This window comes from Gouania willdenowi, chromosome 16 (assembly GCF_900634775.1).
Source record: "Gouania willdenowi chromosome 16, fGouWil2.1, whole genome shotgun sequence".
Lineage (NCBI taxonomy): Eukaryota > Metazoa > Chordata > Actinopteri > Blenniiformes > Gobiesocidae > Gouania > Gouania willdenowi.
The window spans coordinates 12,310,222-12,330,373 of record NC_041059.1 but is presented as its reverse complement, the minus strand read 5'-3'; the positions used below and the strand labels follow the sequence as shown (position 1 = coordinate 12,330,373).

Below are 20,152 nucleotides of genomic sequence, written 5' to 3'. Positions count from 1 at the left end.
TTTATTAAATCTGCAATGATATTAGAATCAGCCTAAACCTCGTGATTCGATTACAATTATAGGTACAGTAATTTGACTATGAATCATCTTGATACACATTTTCACAGCATTTCTTTGTTTCTCACCACGACTGCTGATTAATTGCTATTTTTGTAAAACATTACATTCAGACAGGAGAGAAATGTACCTCTTTTACTTTTTTTTTATTAAACCAGTAGTGGATATCTATAAACTGTTCAGTTAGAACTGTACATGGGAAAGTGCCAAAGTTATTTTCTTGTAGCATATACAATAAACAAAAAGGGTTCTTCTAAATTATACATTACGTATAGTAAACAAAATATGCATTTCAACTATAGTGCTTTTAAATACTCATTACAATATTTCATGTAATTTACCCTTTATGTAATATTGATTATTGGAAATGTATGCATCGATCATAGATTGTCAGGTTGTCTTCCACTCCTAATAAAGTGTCAGCATTTCTTTTTTTAATGTTTACCTAATTTTTCTACATGTATCAAATAGTCTGTATTGCCTTTCCTTTACATGACCCTAAATGAGACGCAGGTTGGTATGTTTAGACTCATTTCTCTTCATCTAATTCTTTAAGCGCGCTCTTTTTCACATTTTTAGCAACACATCTAACATTTGAACTGATATTTAGTGTCATTGAGCCATCAGTGTGTAAATGTTAGTTGTGATTATTGCATTTGATAACTCACTTTGAATTGTATTTGGTAATATGGATATCCTTTCATCTTCTACATGCAAATTATGAGTGTGCTGCACAGAAAACACCCACATTCACTTTTCAACACAAATAAGGGAACAGGGTCTCTATGTCAAACATGTTTTTTTTTTTTGTTTTTTTTGCCACCGGCTAATATAAACGCCTAGAAAAAAAAAATAACAGAAATATATATTTAGAAAGGAGTGGGTCTGGATTCAGCAATCTTCCTGCTGTGAGACCCCAACCTCTCCTTTACCTTTGAATAAATGAAATTATTTTCCTTAATATTTTAAAGTATGTTCAGGATATATATATATATATATATATATATATATACATACATAAATGAGAAGCGTACCAGTTGATCATTTTGAAAATGTCGGTCAGGATTGTGTTGAGGTTTATCTGGTAGCCCAGGTGTCAAAGCAGGACCAATGATTACCTGGATGGCAGGCTGCAATTTCTACACGGGTGGGTGTGTTGCTGCACGTCTGCAGCAGAGCCCGTCATTAGATGCTCAGATGACTCTCTACTGGGAGCACTTTCACTCACTGGTTTGCTGGGGTGGATGCTATTACTTGTTCTCACATAATGTTCATTCCATTGCTGCCGATCAGGAGACCAATATAAACAAAATGAGGCACTGCTGCACATAAGTGAAGAGCGAATGCGTCTGTTGTTGCTACATAACCTGAGCAGTAGCTCAAACACAGACAGGACTCGCTTGTCGTTTCACTTCTCATATTTCATATTTATTGGGTTTTTATTAATTTAAATAATTTAAAATGGACACAAAATAATCCAGCCTGTGTCAGCTTCCGCATTAAGTTAGCATGTCAGTGTTTCCTTAGGGAAATGAAGACCCTGCAGGCATTTTTAACATGATGGAAAAACCCTGCCAGTGCAGCAGGTGTGGAGTCAGACTATGAAACAGATGTTTTTGTGCTATGGTGCTCACACAACTGATGTTAGAAGACGCATAGCTTTGTCGAGACAACAGGATAGTTGAAGCAAGTCGCACTAAAGTACGCTCCACACAACTGAACACACCACTTCTTTTTCTTCATCCTACCCTGTTCCCTTAACAGACACTGCTCTACATCTTCACATGCAAACACAACTCGTGAAAATACTGGACAGTGAAACATTTTAGGGGAGAAAAGAGACTTTTTGCACTCCTTTGCAATCTCTTTTCATGCTTTTACTTTATTCAAATCCAGATATAAAAAAATACAATTCCCAGTTTTTTTTTATTACAACTTATGCAATTTTGTTTATTCCGAGGATAAGAGAAGAATCGGTTTTGACCTTTTGAAACCCTGATGTTAAGTTACTGTTTTTTTTCCTTTGATATCAAAAGTAGACAAAAATGATGTTCAGAAGTCAGATGTTGTTTAAACATGGCCATAGTGTCCTAAAAGGCTAAAATCTGAGAAGTCTGCTTAATTAAATACAAACTCCTATAATGATTTACACTCATGAACGAGTCAGACTTTGCAAATACAACAGATCAGTGCACAGCACGGACCCAAAAGTCACTTTTTAGAGCCCAGACTATGATCAAACAGCAACGGCATCTCTAAAAAAACAGACTTTAGAGGCCATATGTTGAACAGTGAAAGCCACTTGGTGTCACTCATTGGTAACAGGCTGCAGTTTCCCATATCAAAGTATTAAAGTATTCAATAAACCAGTAATCCCAGGATGGTCAAACAGAATGTTTGCAAATTAAGGTACAAAATGGGCCCCATTGACTGTGGATATAAAGGATTAGAAAAAGAAAAGAAGAAGAAACAAACTTCATCTGCACACGTTCATATTTCTATTTACACTCTCACACAAACACACACCCACTGAGAAACTGGCTGAGGTATTAAAGTCGCCTCAGCGCTCGCTTTTTATCCGTTTTCTTCTTCCCTGCTACATTATTGGTGCTACTACTGCTATTGCTGTTGCTGCTGGTTGAACCCACGCCGCTTGCACCGTTACCCAGAGCAGACGGCACGGTTGCTGCACTGGGTCCCGCTCTCTTCGTGGGATCACCCGCGTGTTTCTTGGGCTGCGGACCGTCGTTTGGCTCCTGTGGCGCTCCCGAGGTACCACCGGACCCGCCCATTGCGTGGATCTCAGTGAGCAGACGGGCCCGGGACTCATATTCTGCATAGTCCTCTAAAAGCAAGCGGCCCGCCTCTTCATTCAGAGCCGACTCTGGGTTCGGATGGATAAGAAGACACTTGATTGTCTGTAAGAACGACAGAAAATGTGGAGATGTAGCATCAATAATGTTGATGAAGCTGACTGCTAGAAATGAAGAAGAAATAAAGATGATCTTACAAGTAAGACATGTCTGAGGCCAAGCTCTGCCTTCCAGTCCCTCTTCAGCACATTCACACAGATCTCTCCCTTGTGACTAACGTTAGGGTGAAAAATCTTGGTCAGGAAATAACCCTTGGGTGGAACAGCGGGGAAGTCTTTCCCAAGGACCAGACGCATTCGGAAAATGCCACCAGCAAATGGAGTTCCCTCTGTCAAAGTATAAACAATTCATGACATCAGCTAAACAAGCAGAAGACAATGATGGAGCAAAGTGGAACCAAAACTGATACAGGGTTCCCACACTTTTTTCACAATGATTTTTCAAAATTTGTCGAAAACATTTTACCATATTTCCTTAGTTCTGAAGCGCTAGGATCTTTTTTTTGTGTGTGTGTATGGATTTCCTGGTTTTTAGCGAAGTGATCTTACCTAAGCACAGTTTTATAAATGAGGTGGAGAATGAATTTGCGTGAATTTGTGAGATCTTGTGATTCCCGCTCCTTTATGCTGCCGGTATACAGCACATTCGCTTTGAGATAACGCTCAACATCTTTGGGGTTTAACATATTTCAAACATTAAAATAAAATAGGCTATATTTCCAAAGCTGTTAAAATATTCCATGACTTTTCAAAACTGGAAAATCGTTTTTTCAAATTCCATAACTTTTCCAGGAATTTCATGACAGTGGGGACCCTGATTATACCTAAATCTCATTACTCAGAAATATGGATCAATCATTGTTAGCTGCAAGAAACTTTAAGCCAGGGGTGTCAAACTCATTTTAGTTCAGGGGCCACATACGGAGCAGTTTAGATTTTAGGCAGGACAATGAGTAACATGATCATTATTGTTCTCTAGTTTGCTCTTTCACGTATAAATACATTTTAAAATATGGAAGGCATCAATAATATTAAAGCAATAAGTGACATATCAGTCCCTGCAGAATCTTCACTTTAAATTTATGTTTGGATTTTGTGGCCATTTTTTATGTGATTTGGGGAAATTTTGTGGAATAATTTGAGGAAAATTGCAGGATTTGGTAAGATATTGAACGTTTTATTTTAACAATTTGAGATGAAAAATGACTGCCATTGTACAAGTAAAGCATGGGGGAAAATGTTTGCCCTGCTAATGTTGTGGAGTTTCATTGAATGTGCGAAAATTTTGAGATATTTACAACTGAATTAGTTGGTAATTTACACAATGATTTTGACAATGAGTTTCTCTGAATTTCTGTGATTTCGGTTGAGGGCCACAGTGAATGCTATAACGAGCCAGATTTGGCCCTCGGGCCTTGAGTTTGACACGTGCTATAAGCAAACTTTTCTGATTGAGTAACAATGTTGTTGCTTCTCGGGTCAAAATAATTCAATATGCATTCAGAGAACACTACTGAATCTCGATATATTTTCCCCAAATGGCAATACTGTATACGATCTCAATATTTTGCATTCAATAAAGTCAGAAAAACAATTGTGTTAAATTTGCAGCTGCAAAATGCCACAAAGGCACAAATATTAACAAAAAGCTGCACAATATGTGCCACTTTTGACTTTTTCTCCTGTATAGGACAGCACGTGTGAGTGAGTTCTATAATGTGGCTTGTTTAGAGGAAGGTCTGGGTAAGGATGCACTCAGAAATCCATCTAACTGAGCTTTACATGCTGTTCTGAGAAGTAAGGAAAGCAGCGACTCCGAAAACAAGTATTTTAATACAAAATAAGCTATAAAATAGGCAATATTATAATTTTCTATATCACAAAAACAAAAATCTTGATATACTGTCCAAGTCTAGTACTGGTGTCTTCATGAGGGAGGGAGTGATAATTTACCCCAACATTCACATTTAATGTATTTAACAAAAACTAAAGAGCCCTAATAACAACAGAAACTCAAGTCCCTCATAAATATATTTCACGGTGCACAAAGACTTTGTGGAGGAGTTTTTCATGTGGAGAAGTGTCTAGCCCTTCAAAGTCTACTTAAAATAACACCGTCTGAGTCAATGACCACGTAGCAACGGGCTGGCGTTGAAAGTGTCGATTGTGCTGCTTGGAGTGGGTAATGTGTCACAAGACACCGACGTCCAGTAGAAATTCAAACAAAGCCAAGAACTGTTGACGAAGGCATTGACGGACAGATGAAGAAGAGGAGACAGATTTTTAAATGACGTTTACGACAACACATAATGCAAAAAAATTCACACCTAGAACATATATACCATTACTTTCACCTGAAAATTACAGTAAATTTAACACGTCTTCCTTTATGTCAGATTAGAGGGAACACCACTCCCTAAATAGCACTAACCACTTTTATTTGAACCTTTTCTTATTTTAATTTACATGCTAAGATTTTCTTATAATCAAACAGGAGTGCAGGTTAGATTCCCTCTAGTCATCCTCACCTGGTCCTTCGATGGCTGTGAGCAGCTCAGTGATGTCTTCCTCACCAGGATAGATCTTGATACCCTCGGGAGGATCTGCTGCTAAAGCTGAAACCTCTTTGTAGACCAGGCGAAGAACATGAGGGGGCAAATTCTCCACATTGGAGTTCTGATTAAAACAAAAAACAGAAGAAAAAACCACCAATGTGAAGAAAAATCAATATAAAGGGCTAAAATAAACCAAACAATGCCTGATAGTGAATTATTAAAAAAGAAAACAAATATGCAAATGTGTAATTCAAAATTGAGCACGAATAGTTGTTGGAGGGTTTAGAATGCACATTTCAGGATTTCTTGAAAAACGGTTAGCATACCACCACAATCAGTCTTAATACGAGACAAGAAATACATCCTTCTTGTGTTTTTACAAAGACTTTCACACATACCAGCAGGTAAAAAGCTACAGAAAACATGTTTACTATGTGAAGCCTGTCCCATCCTAGGAAACTCAGTAAATATTCACTGGCATAGCCAAACAAATAGTTTTGTTACTGACCCCAGGCACAAAAACGCTACATTTTGGTTTTTTTTGGAAAGAATATGTTATGGTTCAATTTATTCGGACAACATTTTTTCAGGGAATTTGACCTTCTTCCAACTGTCAGTCTTCCTCAGAGGTGATTGCTTTGTTGTATCCCTACGAGTTCTCATAAGGTGAAAAAGTTGTCTGAATAAATGAGACCATAACATATTACTAAGCCTTTACTTGTGATATTTTGAATTTAACTTTTGTAGGACCACTGATGTCCCACGTATATTTTACATATTTATTTATTTTTACATGTTATGCACAATTAAATGTTTGTCTATACGTGTGTTTTTCTATTATATTGCTATATTTATTTAAGGGCTTACAGAGGGAATGTGGTACTTAATTTCGTTCTGTGCATGTTCAAATCCTTGAATGGAGGAAATGGCAATAATAATTTTTTAACCACTTACTTTCTTCAGATACTGCCCCCTAACAGTACTTATATTTTATCTGCTCGATGGAAAAGGTGAAAAATAAATAAATAAAACCCCGAAATAATCTAACTTTCATTCGCATTAATAAAATAACATCATATAAGGAGAGAACAGCTTAGGTTCAACATTTCACTTCCGTTTCACACATTTTGAGCTGATGGGGAACACACCTCTCCTCTAAGGTTACATTACGTATAATCTTCATAATCACACTAGTTTTGATTGAATCATGATTATATGAGAAGTGTCTCCATCTCTACAGACAGACTGTGTCACAACAGGAAGTGAATAGCCACAGTTAACGTTATATACATTAACACACATACGGCAGCTAGCATCATTAACGCTTAACTCAGCTAATCTAAAGCTTTGTATCTGCAACGTAGGGGTTCAAATATTTCACAAGAGACAACAAATAAGAAAAAAAGAAAGAAAATTAAAACGACAAAGTTAAGGTAAAATACACATCATCCAATAAATATTCGACGGCTAAACATCCCAACAAGCTAGCAGCTAGCTGTTAGCAAGAGTCTGTCGTTCATCTTACCATCTTCAATAAAAAGGACTGCTAGGTCAGCGGATGTTCGGGTGGACGCAGATATAAATAATCTTATTGAATTATTGTGTGAGAAACCTCAGTCAAAATGAAAAGAGAGCCAGCGTCGCTGCTTCGGACTCTTTTCTTCGGACACAGGAACAACAATACGTTAAACCTGCTTCCGCCGGCCAATCAGCTGCAAGTGACGTAGGGAGACGGAAAAGATGAGCCTATCAGGACACGATGCTGGCCTACGTCAGGTTTTAAGATCCTATCAGCCACTCAGAGTGAACAATACAAGTGACTCCGGCCTGCTATTGGTCCGTTTGAAAAACTCACATTTGCGACGACTTCTGAACGCATCGACAAAGACACGCTGCTGATAGCAAGTAAAGAGAGTGATTGGAAACTATTAAACACTATTAGAATAACAATAACCACCATTTACCACTATCATAGGACCATATTGTTCAGACCAGTGAAAAAGGCCCACTTTATGTGGTTTTAAATGCAAACATAGTTTTACATACTAAGAAGTGAATGTTAATACACATCACTGACAAAAACCAATGAGAGTACATTCTGTTCTCCCCGCAATCCTTTTGAAACCAATAAAACCATGAAAGTGTCGATATGCCAATAAAAGAAATTGGAAACAATACTGGATTAAATTTTAGATTAATCCTAGTGCAAAAAAAATGCTGGTTAAGTCAATATAAGTAACATATATCAAATCATGACAGTTACTGCATGTTTTTGAATTTTACAAATATAATTAATTATTGAAACAAATTAAATCACAGAAAGCATCTCATTGAATGCTCAGTGATTTTTTTTTTTAAATCACTGATATTTTTTAAATTCCGTGATATACCCAAAATATCCGCTAATATATGAATAATATGAATAATAATGACACATTTAAACCCAATAATTTTGCATTTATACAAGTGAACTTCTTAACTTGTCTCATGACTCTTCTTTAGTTCTGAGGTGACTAACTAAACATTTTCAGCTATATTCATTCCTAGTTATAATTTTTAAACTCTTTCTTTTAATGTGTGGCTAACACTAATAAGCTTTACCAAATGACGTTCCACCACTTTTAATCCCATACATGCCCAGATTTAACAGTAGGGGGCGCCTCAACACAGCTGAATGGTATATCTTTGTTTATTTTAAAGCAAAATCAACCAATCTTGTCCAGGTTTCTGGTTGATAGGCGCATCTTTGAGCCTAGAAAACAAGGATTATCAACCTGCGACTCGTGGGACACATGCAGACCAACTCTTGATCCTTTAAAATTCTGAGGAAAAAAAACACTGTTACAAACAATTCTGAAATGTACCAGAAAAAGAAAGGAGGAAACCATCATTATACTGATCTTTAGTTTTTGAGTCAGTAATTTGAAGAATTATCAATAAAATTACTTATTAATAAAAGTGGGACGATTGCAATATCTTGATGTACAATATATCGTCACGATATATTGTAGTACAATATATCGTCACGATATATTGTACTACAATATACAATCTTGCAAACTTTGTATATCGCCCCAACCCTACTTTCAATCATACAGAAGGGCCATTCGCCATGCACAGATGATAAATAAGGTTTAGGAGGACATTTGACATGATTTCTGGCTATTATCTTAAAGCGCATATTCACTGGTTACATTACATTTAAATTTGCTCATATTCTATTGGGTGGTTGGGTTCTTCTATATTGAAGAATTAGTAAATATGTGAAATTCTGAAAACATTAAAATAAAAGTAGTTAATTTCTTGGTTGGAAATGTGTGTGACTCATTTTAACTTATTCATTATCAGTGTTGGCAGTATCTAGTTCTTTTTGTAATATATTAATTTTGAAGTAACTCAGTAGTGTAAAGTAACTCAAGTTACATGCATATTTAATTTAAGTGCATATTTGCTTCGTTTTCTCACTGTTTGTAATTATTTGAGGAAAAAAAGATGATCATTATAGTTTAATATAACGTATGGGGAACAAAAAAGAGCTTTCTGCTCCTGAAACAGCAGAATTAAGTATTTGAAACAAAACTTAGACCGATGTTATTCGAATACCATCAGTGTGATATAGTGCTAGTGTTCTGGACCAAAAGTAACTCAAAGTAGTGAAATTCAGTTACATTTAAAAAAAAAAAAAAAAACAGTAATATTGTAATACAAATATATTACATTTTTATCCCAGTAACTAGTAATATACATTTATTCCAAGTTTAGAGTAACTTACCCAACACTGTTCATTATATTGTGTTATTATATCTGCTACAGGAGGAATAGGGTAAAAAAAAAAATAAGAACGGTCTCTTGATGAATCACTGTTATTTATTCAGTATAACACGTCAAAACCATTGTGCAAACGTTATTACACCATTAACTTCAATGTACCTTTAATGACTCCTGCTTTATAGTCATTTTCAGAGTTGGTGTTTTTATGGGGGCGTGGCAGACGTGCATCATCATCATCATCATCAAAAAAACATCAACAACAGCAGAAGCTCAGCTTCCGGTTTCTGGATGTAGCTGTCCGACTCCAGCACCATCATTTCCATAGCAAACCGCTTCGTCAGCAGGTCAGCCGCTGCATTTATACGCCGTTATGTGTTTACTTTGTGGGTGTGTTTCTGAGCAGCGGGCTCGGACGGGTCCGTTTCATTGACTCGTTAGCTGAATGCTCGCTGTAAGCTAGCAGTAGTTTGACGCCGCCCTCTTTGTTGTGTGTGTGTGAAAGTTGCAAGAAATATACATGTTCTCCGTGACGTGTGTCAAGCATTAATATGAAGTTGTTTCCTGTGCTTTTGATGAAGTTTTGGTCATGGGTGAAGCGGAGGTGTTTCACGAGAAGCAGCGGCTCGAGCTGTGCGCCATCCACGCGCTCAACAACGTGCTCCAGGAGCGGGTGTTTACTAAGGAGACCGCCGATGACATCTGCAAACGGTACCGTGTGTGTGTGTGTGATGGGGGCTGTTTACACCCACATTCTTATGTTACACCGCTGGAAATGTGCAGGAACACCGCTAAAATAATGGAAGTGTCTCCTATTAGGTAATGACCTCAACCCCCAGAAATCTCTTTATAATCCTGTTCAGAGCTTAACTTCCACAAGGTGTGGTAGGTTAGGTGTCTGTGAAGATATGGAGTTATACAGAACTTCGTCAAAAGAGTTAAGACTGGATATAACCCTCTTTTTTTTGCTCTCTTTTCTCCTTTTTCTAAGTCACGTGATAGGTGCACCACGTGACTTAAAGTTCCGTCAGTTGTATTTTAGCTCATGTTTATTTTTAGCTACCCCGCTAACCATTTTAATTTTAGCTCTATCCCTAACCCAGGAAATAACCTAAAATGTTTATTTTTTTTCGTACATGTATTTTTAAAGATGGAGTTTGCAGTGTTAAATATGTTAAAATGAAAAATTATATATGTCAAATGTGGGATTCGAATCCACGGCAGCGGAAGGAAGAATCCTTGAGTCAGGCGCCTTAGACCACTAAGCCATCCTGACATGGTGAAAAAACACAGGCACATGAAGAAAAGCTCCGGAAAACATACCAATAGTCCCGGGGCTATTGGTATGTTTCCGTATCAATAGACACTTTATTTTAATGCCTAATTGTGATCATCACCTCCCTAAGGAAGGCTGGTGGTGCACAATGAACTAAATAAATAACAGTGACTCACATGATGAAGTGAAGCACCCCTTGCTGTGATCGAGTCCCATTGATTTGTATCCTGTACCCTAGCAGCTTTTAATAATATAATATAAATAATAAGTTGAAATGAGTCGGACAAATTTCCAACCAGCACAGATAAACTATTTGGATTCTATTGTTTTCAGAATTTCACATATTTACACCTTCTTCAATATAGAGGAACCCAAAGGAATAAGAGCACATTTAAATGTAATTTAACTTGTGAATAAGTGCTTTAAAATAATAGCAATAGGTCATGTCAAATGTCCTCTTTAACCTTATAGTAACACTTTACTTGACGTTTTATACATAAGGCTGACATTACGCTGTCATTAGCATGAATAAGGTGTCATGAAGGCTGTCATTAAGTGTAGTTTATTACCCTAACCCTACCTAAACTCACTAGATCCCTCCACTTAACTCAAAAAATGCTAACATAGCTCTCAAGGTGTCATAAATTAGAGAACGACACTTAATGACAGCCTTCGTGACGCCTTATTCATGCTAATGACAGATAATCTCAGCCTTATGTTTAAAACTTCAAGTAAAGTGTTACCGAACTTGATAATGTAGCCATTTTTGCTCCTTTACTACTCATTAACGTTGACTGTAGTAGTTTTTAAGTTATTCCCATATCTCCATCTGCAACATGCTTTTTCCTTTATTATTTGAAAATATATTTATATTCTGTCTTCTCTGCATATGTTGTCAAAGTTTGACACTACATGATGTAGTGCAGTGGTTTTATTCTGGTTCTTTATGAAGTGAGCAGCTGTTTGGTGCTTCTGTGAGATGATCTGAGATGAACAAACTAAGTGCAGACCATCACACTTTCTCAGAGTTTTTGGTTCTGCCATGATGAAATTCAAATGCTACATTTTTACTCTGTATATTTTGCAAACTTTATTTTCAAAAATCTTTTTATTGACTGCAGGATTGAGGCCCTTCAGGACCAGGTTTTCAATCCCCTGATGGAATAATAGATTCTGTGAAGTGCTTTAGTACCGTAGGTTGGAAAGGTGCAATAACAATCTAAAGAATGATGATTATAATTGTTCCATGTAATGTTTGTAAAAGATGCTTAAACACTTTAAATATGTGTTTTTAAATATATTTATTGTCAATAGCAAAGATGTAATTTTAACTGTAATGGTTAACCTGCAGTGCTGTTGTGCATCACCATTACTAAATAACTGAGCATGAGACCAGACATGCCATGTGTTTGGTGAACAAGGAACCTTTATTTGAATGAATGGAATACATGAGTATAAACACAGCCTGTTAAACCTAAATGTTCTGCCTTCATTGTGCAGTTTTGTAAATTCTTAAGGTAGGGTAGGCGCTTTTCAAAAACTAACATGACTTTGAATGTAGCTTCCCCGATGGCTCCGCCTTTCAGAAGAGGAGCTCAGCTCATCGCTTGTATTGTGTAGAAATTTTGTTGTCTCGTGTGTCATTCAGTCAATAAACTTTAGCATTATATATGTTAAAAAACGTGACCAAAAAGTCTGTTTTAACTCTGTCAGCGGTGACGTGCTTTCAGTGTGAGCTCGTGCATGCCAGGGGTCGAGAACGAGCAGGGAGACAGGGAGACGTGATTGGTTAAAAAAAACAAAGGTTCGTTTTTTTTTCCATTCGTCGAAGTTATTTCAGGTTTACGTTTTAACCAAAAACTTAAAGTGTATCTGGAGAAAAGAGAAACCCTAGCTTTAATAACTATCAGTAATTGTGGCTACGATATAAATGATGACATGTAAATCTTAGTGTTGAATGTAATGTGATTATGTGTTGTCAGATTGGCTCCACAGTGTGTGGTAAACCCTCATCGGTCAATGCTGGGAACAGGAAACTACGACGTCAACGTTATTATGGCTGCGCTGCAGAGCAGAGAGCTGGCTGCAGTGTGGTGGGACAAACGCAGGTAAAGGAAGGAGCATCAGACGCTAAGCTTTTGTTTGCAGACTCATGCATCTCTTTGTTTTTTAAGCCCTCGTCGCTTTTTTTAACCCAGCTCTTATAATTTTAGCAGATTTTGTAAAGTCTTTCAAGCTCTTTCACATAAAAAAAAGAATGTTTTGGTAATCATGACTAAGTTAATACTTGTTTTTTGGATTGATTTTTCCATAATTCGTCCCCCTTTAACAGAGACAGACAAGCTCTCGTGCTATTTACTTGAAAAACACTTTTTCTCACCGAAAAAAACACAACCGAACCAGGATGAGCAAAACGGGGCAACATCGATGGGATTAAAATTAAACCAGCGCGCACAAGAAATGATCCACGTCACAATCGCTCTAATAAATAAAGCTAACAATCTTCAATGCCCTTTGTGTTTTAATGAGAACATATTTAATATGACTCTCTTCCAGCAGCTCAGTCCGTTATAGGCCTGTACATTATTATTTAATGCATAAGTGGGGACAAGTTAAACATTTTATTATTTGATTTTATATTGTGCATTGTTGGAATTTTTAATTGATTTATTCTTTGAAATATTAATATTAATTTATACAAGTGCAATGTTTTAATTATAGTGAGGTTAGTACACATTTATACCATAAAAACAATGGGACTAATCATTTGCATAATCATTTCTTTCAGTGTTTCATTTTTGGTTTTTGACCAAGAATTTTCATTTTGGTGCATCCCTAGTGTAAAGCACCCATAATTACAGGCTAAAATGAGTATTGTGTTTCTGTCTAATGCACCAGATCTGACACTATAGATTTTACAACAAACACCTCTTCTTTTCTCCATCAACGCAGGACCGTTCAGAGTCTGTGTACGTCAAAAGTTCAGGGTTTTATTCTCAACGTTCCATCACGAGTGTCGTTGGGAATCGTGTCCCTCCCTCTGCGGCGGCGACACTGGCTGGCGGTTCGACAAGTGAACGGACAGTATTACAACTTAGACTCCAAGCTGAAGAGCCCCGTGTGCATCGGAGGGGACGCAGAATTACGGTAAGCGTGCAATAGAGTCGCATCAAATCTTGCTTTCGTGATTGCATGCGACTCGTGGTCACATGAGGATTACCACATTGTTTGTGCCACAATGTGGCTCTTTGTCTTCGTCGTTTGCCCTGATGGTTTTTTAACTTTTTTTTTTTTTTCGTTTCTCTTCCAGAACATTCCTCAGTGAACAGCTTTCTCAGGACGTGGCAGAGATGCTTCTTGTTGTCCGGCGAGAGGTCGAGGAGGACGGTTCTTGGCTCGACTCTGAGAATGCCCAGAAGTGACGCTTTTTGACTGAATACACAGCACGGTTGAATAAAAAGACTTTTTTTTTTTTTTTTTTTTTAAAGAAAAACAAAACCACCACCTCATTTAGGTAATTACTTCAGGGAATGCACCAAGATACGTTTGATATCTACACAAAGTCCAAAGAGAAGCAGAAGTGAGCATTTATTCCCAACTTGAAGGCTGATACGATTGTAATACTGTCGAAGTTATTGCTTTAAAACCAACTGTTGTTGTTCCTCTGTAGTAATAAGGAGGGAAACTAAAGTAGCAAGTTTGATAGAAAATAGAGGGCGAGGTTCTGAAATCTGAACAAATGTGCATAGAAACATCTACAGTGATGCCAAACAGATTTTGAATAATAATCCACAATGTCTGGACAGCTGAAGAGCATTTACGTTGTCACGTGTAATACACCATTGTGTCCCTGTGATAGCGAAGCTGCAGTTTTTCCTCCTTCACTTGTTGCGAAGCCTCAATGCACTGAAGTCGGGCTATTTTTGGCTTTACCTCTACAGACACAGGTACAGTGAAGACATCAGCTGATGAGGCATGGAAGGACCACACCAGTGTTGTCTGCATGTTTTTATCCATCGACTGAACATCTTTTGATACTGAATGCCAAGATATTAAGGTTAAAACTAATTAATCTACCTTTTGAGATTCAAACTATAACAATGTTGTTTTGGTTTTGGGTTTTCTGACGAGGTAGCTTAACACATGTTGAGTTTCAAATACACTAATTATAAAAACATACAAAAAGCACTGTTTATAGGGCTCTATTCTACTGTTTCTGTCTCCCATGTCGATCTATGCATATCCAAAAGTCTCCACACACTAGTGACTGACGTGAACCTCAGCTTGGAGGTTGAATTAAAAATGTATTTATAATAAAAGGTTGAGCTCTTGTTTTCTGTATTTGAAGCTCCGTCTGTGCGTGTTTTTATTGCACGACTACTAGTTGACACAAAGACAAGTGTTGGGTTACTGAAGTTATTTTTATTTATATTAGACTCTTGAGTGTAAAAGGATGCCATTCAAAAGGAGCATTGATAACCATACAAACTCAATTAAAGAGGTTTACAGGGTCAGTTGGCGAGGAAGAGAAAGGGGGAATTGATGAAATCTCAGACCATACAATTTATATATATATATATATATGAGTGTGTGTATGTGCACACACACTAAACATCTTGTAGAGATCTCAGGTTCCCAATGCTATACATACTGTAGGTATTATTGCTAGTTACGGTAGGGCTACTGCAGCACTTGATTTGACTTAAGAGGCAGTAGTAGTTTTCCTTCAACTTGTTAAATCCATCTTCGTGTAGCCCTCAGTCTATTTTTTTTTTTTTTTAAACAATTGATAATAATCCAGATATTATAGATAGTGAGATATACAGAATATCAGCAGGTAGTACAAGTACAGAATTGCCACCTATATATATTTAAAAAAAAAAAAAAAGTAACTTAAAAAAATACCAAGTGAAAAAACTGCATAACCATCCACAGAAAAATAAAGAATGTGTCAGGTTGCTACGTGCCAGTGCTTTTCTACGACATTTATATAAAAAAAACTTGAAAATAAATCAGTGGTACAGATTACATGAAAGAATATAAAACTACAATGTATAGAAACGTCAATACCGCAGCTCTGATTCGCCTCACCACTGTTCACAGTTTACACAGAATCTGGACAAATAACAGGAGAGAATTTAGAGCCAAAGGGCTTGGTTTTCAACGCTTTGCACAACAAAACCCGCCGTGCCACTCTCAGCTGTGTCAGCAGTCCATAGAAGGAGCTTCATTTAAGTGCTTTCAAAAAACAAGACTCTGTGGTACCGACATTACGCACCTCGGAATCACACCTAGCATTCATTTTATTTAGATTAGTTTCATCTCAGTAAAGTGTCCATTCCATATGAAAATTAAACTTCTTTTTTTTTTTTAACCCTATACAATTGTCTAACATAAAAATCAACGTGAATACAGGTTCCTCGAATGGGCAGGGTTGGGGTGTGATTGACCTCCCCCGTAACCAGTCAGCATGCTGGGAGAGTACTGTAGGTCCAGGAAACATGGTGCCATGGTTCCAAGGTGGGTGGATAGGAGAAAAAAAAGAGAGAGAAGAAGTAGTTTTGTAAGATATAAAAGTGAAGATCAACTTAAGTGCAATAGAGACTGTGACCGTGGTTCCTGTTCAGCTTTTAAGTGTGGCTCACATCACTTATCTTAAAGATTTAAATACCTGTAACTAATGGGATTGCTTTGTCCATTAAATCGTAAATGAGCTTAAAATAAAGAAGATATTCCATTGTGCCCATGATCAATGGTTCATTAATATCATTCTTAAAACACATCAGTTCCACCAAGAATTACTTTTTGTCAACCAAAGCGGCAGTAAACAGATAAATACATCACCAGTTGGTCTGAATCCTGCAGGTTAAAACATCAATCCTGGTAGTATTTTACAGCTTCTGATTTTTTTTTAAAATTTTCTACATTGTTTTTGCTGCTGATTCAGCGTTTATTTGAAGCTGGTACTTGCAAAATATATCTGAGTTGTGCTTTTCACCTTCTAGGAATTGGAAAGCCTTGTCGTCTATCAGCCACCTCACTTTCATCATCATTTTTAGCCTTTATTTGATCATATTACACTGTAATAATTCCAGCAAGTTCATTTTGTCTTCTTTTTTGAAATAATATGTTATGGTTTTATGTTTCGACTGCATCATGTCTCTTCTCCAGAGATCATCGGGCGACAGGGGGCGTGGCCAGCCTGACGGGACTGTCAAGTTGGCCACGCCCATTAAGACATCAAAACAATCAGCATACGACTCTGAGGAAGACTGGCAGTTGGCAGTCGAAACATGTCAGGAGATCAAAGCAAATTTCAAAGTAAATTTCCTGAAGAAAGTTGTCTGACTAAATGAAACCATGACATATTATATTCCGCAGTAAAAAGTCACTATCTTTGTGGTTAGGTCTTCTGTTCTATCGATGCTTGTTCCATTAAAGGGTTTGAGGTGTTTTTAACACATGTGAGGTTCAGATTCAAGAATAAAAGAGAGAAGCTGTTAAAATGCTTCAACCTCATGCAGTGTTTTTCAACCTTGGGGTTATGACCCTAAATTAATTACTGAATAAAAATATATTTAATATTTAATTTAAAAATTACATTACATTTAACACTGTTCAACAATTGGATTTGGTACTTTCACTTTCTTAAATGTAAATCATGTTTAAATAAAATTCAGTATAGAGAACAGAAGAAAAAGTAAAACAAATGAAATAAATTAAAAGATCAAATACAGTATGAAAATATCTGAGCTGGTACATCTCGTCAGTGTGCAGAAATCCTGGTTACTCTGTATTTGTAACACAGTATAACAAACTCATTCTAGAAGAAATAAAAAAAAAGTATTTGGTTTTGCAAGAAATTTGCACTTTAAAAATGGGGTCATGATCCAATAAAGGTTGTGAACCAGTGACCTAAAGGCTAGGTGGAGTTTATAGAAGTGATGACATGTTTAGAGCATCTGATCGTCATCATTATTGATCCATTTTCTTTCAGCGGTTTTAGATCTGGACCCACATTGGGCCCCCTGACCATTAGTTTCACACTCCTATACTAAATGTTATATAAAGGACGAGGTCAACAACTACAGCTGAAAGATATTCTCTGCCAAACCTTTATAAAATGATGGGGTCAGATAGTAAGAAGAAAACAACACAACGTGCTATAAATAGTTTGGTACAAACAGCGGTAAATGTTCATCAGATTTGAAAGAATAAAAAAAACAAAAAAATAAAACAAAGGCCAGCCTATAGGGTCCTGCAAGGGGTCCTGCAAGGGCTCACCCCCCCACGTTTTTCACCTGATTATCAAAGCGAGCGTTAGAAACTAACAACGATGAAGAAAATGGTGCAGATTGCGATGGCGTCACAAGTACAGAGGAACTCACAGAGGGGGGTGGGGACTGCCTGTCAGTCAGGGGTAGGCTCTCATAGCCAGGGTTGCCATTGGAGGAAACGTTTGGAGTCCTGTATAGAGATAGAAAGAGACAAGGACAGAGGAGGAGCGGAGGACAAAGAAGAGAGGGACATGGGATGAGACACATTGAGAAGGACGGACAGAATGAGGGAGAAGGAGCCGCAGGGGTGGGGGTGGGGGGACCCCAGGACAGGTGAAAGGAAAGAAGGAGAGAAAGCCATTAGAGATAGAGTGCACTCAGTGGATCTGTTAGCTGCTGCTCGCATTACTGGTAGCGCTATGTGAGCACCAGCGGCAGACGTACAATCCACTCCTCAGTGGGATTTAAAACAATAATCTCCCATTACTTGTATTTAGGACTGGTGTCACTCACCAGTGGCTTTGCAGCTGCAGCGTTGGTTTTTTTTAGTAAATGTGTTTATCTGCTCCAATAAAACCCAGAGAGCCTTAGTGCCACCCTGAGCTGATTCCATATAAGAGGAGTGGACTGTATTATTAGTGCATGGCGGTTTGTCTCACCACTATCAGTGTGTTATTATTGTCAAGCCCTGACTGTCAACTGTTTTGAGTGAAAAGTGGGTGACACTTTACTTTACTTAAGTTTTATACAGGAGACATGATGCCGTCATTATTATGACATGATACCTGTCATTAGCATGAACAAGGGGTCATGGAGGCTGTCAATAAGTGTCGTTCGTTACCCTAACCCTTCGTTACCCTAACCCAGGGGTTTCAAACTCGTTTTTTGTTCAGGGGCCGAATACAGAGGAGTTTGATCTCAAGTGGGCCACAGGTTTTATGCGGGAAAACAAGTAATTTCCACATTATTGTGCCCTAGTTTGCATTTCTATGTATACATACATTAAATAACATGCAAGAAACCGTCCATATCCAAGCAATAAGTGACAGATATCAGTCCTATTAGGATCTTCACTTTACCTTTCCTAGATTTTGCAAACAATAAAGAGAAAAATGAAAGGACTTTGTACACATTTTGAGTTTTTTTCAACTGTTTAACATTAAAAATTACTGCATTCATGTGATATAAGCACCGGGGGAAACTGAGCCCCTGCAAATAATGTTGAGTTTCATTTACACAATGATTCATGTTTTTCTCTGTCATTTTTACTTTCTCCTGCGGGCCGAATTGGGTGCTGCAAAAGGCCAATGTTGGTTCCTGGGCCATGAGTTTGACATATGTGCCCTAACCCCTAAATGGTAAATGGTAAATGGACTTGATTTTATATAGCGCTTTATCACCACACTGAAGCAGTCTCAAAGCACTTTACCTAACCCTGTCTAACCCCACTAGATCCCTCCACCTAACCCAAAAAATGCCAACATAGCTCCAAATGTGTCATAATTTATAGCAAAAGGTGTCATAACTTAGTGAACGACACTTACTGACAGCCTTCATGACACCTTATTAATGCTAATGACAGAGTAATGTCAGCTTTATGTATAAAACTTGAAGTAAAGTATTACCAAAAAGTGTAATACTCCAAGGTTTGGTTGCACTGACTACGGCTGGTTCTACTGTAAGGGGGTGGAGGAAACGAAATAAAGATGAGGAAATAAATAAGTCAAGTGACGGAGGGAGAAACAAAGAGGAGTGGAACGATGGAGAGAAAAAAAGCTGCAGGACAGATTTGCAGATGTACTCAAAGAGCTGGACAGCACAGATGAGGCTGATGCAGGAGGGTGTGTGTGGGTGTGGGAGGGGTTACCTACAGTCAACCTGAGCCTCACATCACACCGCCGGAGTTTTAACGAGCGTGGCGTCGTCAATGACACCCTCCCCCCATCACAGCAGTAGCATACTGCTGTTTGGGAGACAGGACGCCATTTGAGACAAGAGCTGTGAAAACGAGCGAGCGGCCTACGGACGTCTGTCCTGAAACACTGGACAGACCAATAGACAGACACACAGACAGACAGACAGACCTCTGGAGCTGTGTCTGTTTCTCTGCCTACACTGGAGTCCACATTGACCTGTCTGTGTGTCTGTCTGCAATGCGTATGTGCATAAGTTGGCAGCTACTGTACATGTGCAGAGAGGATCACACTGATGTGTGGTGATGTGACTAACTAGTCCTCCTGTCCTTTCTGGAGTGTCCATGTGTGATCAGTCAAACAGCAGTGTGTTTGGAAGGCAATGTGAGACTAAGTGTGTGTGTGTGTGTGTGTGTGTGTGTGTGTGTGTGTGT

General features: G+C 37.9%; 3 protein-coding genes across 4 annotated transcripts in view; 1 reads left to right on the top strand and 2 right to left on the bottom strand.

Annotated features, from left to right (window-relative positions):
* Positions 1-1,921: 1,921 nt before the first annotated feature.
* ube2s (ubiquitin-conjugating enzyme E2S) lies at positions 1,922-7,181 on the bottom strand. The gene is made up of 4 exons (XM_028469820.1): positions 7,010-7,181; positions 5,458-5,605; positions 3,068-3,258; positions 1,922-2,975 (listed from the first exon to the last, which is right to left on the bottom strand). The coding sequence occupies exons 1-4, from the start codon at positions 7,010-7,012 to the stop codon at positions 2,607-2,609; spliced, it is 711 nt and encodes a 236-aa protein (XP_028325621.1). The 5' UTR covers positions 7,013-7,181; the 3' UTR covers positions 1,922-2,606.
* A 2,288-nt stretch (positions 7,182-9,469) lies between these two features.
* Positions 9,470-14,007, top strand: josd2 (Josephin domain containing 2). Its single transcript, XM_028469828.1, has 5 exons — positions 9,470-9,599; positions 9,834-9,963; positions 12,511-12,636; positions 13,481-13,675; positions 13,839-14,007. Exons 2-5 carry the CDS (start codon positions 9,842-9,844, stop codon positions 13,948-13,950), a joined length of 555 nt encoding a protein of 184 aa, XP_028325629.1. The 5' UTR covers positions 9,470-9,599; positions 9,834-9,841; the 3' UTR covers positions 13,951-14,007.
* A 923-nt stretch (positions 14,008-14,930) lies between these two features.
* Positions 14,931-20,152, bottom strand: part of ttyh1 (tweety family member 1) — a 32,279-nt gene continuing 27,057 nt past the window's right edge. For both annotated transcript variants that reach the window (XM_028469773.1, XM_028469774.1), the window contains exons 16-17: positions 17,917-17,995; positions 14,931-16,012 (exon numbers count right to left, since the gene is read on the bottom strand). In XM_028469773.1, the coding sequence (XP_028325574.1) occupies positions 15,929-16,012; positions 17,917-17,995 (163 nt within the window). In that variant the 3' untranslated portion in view covers positions 14,931-15,928. The remainder of the gene's footprint in view (positions 16,013-17,916; positions 17,996-20,152) is intronic.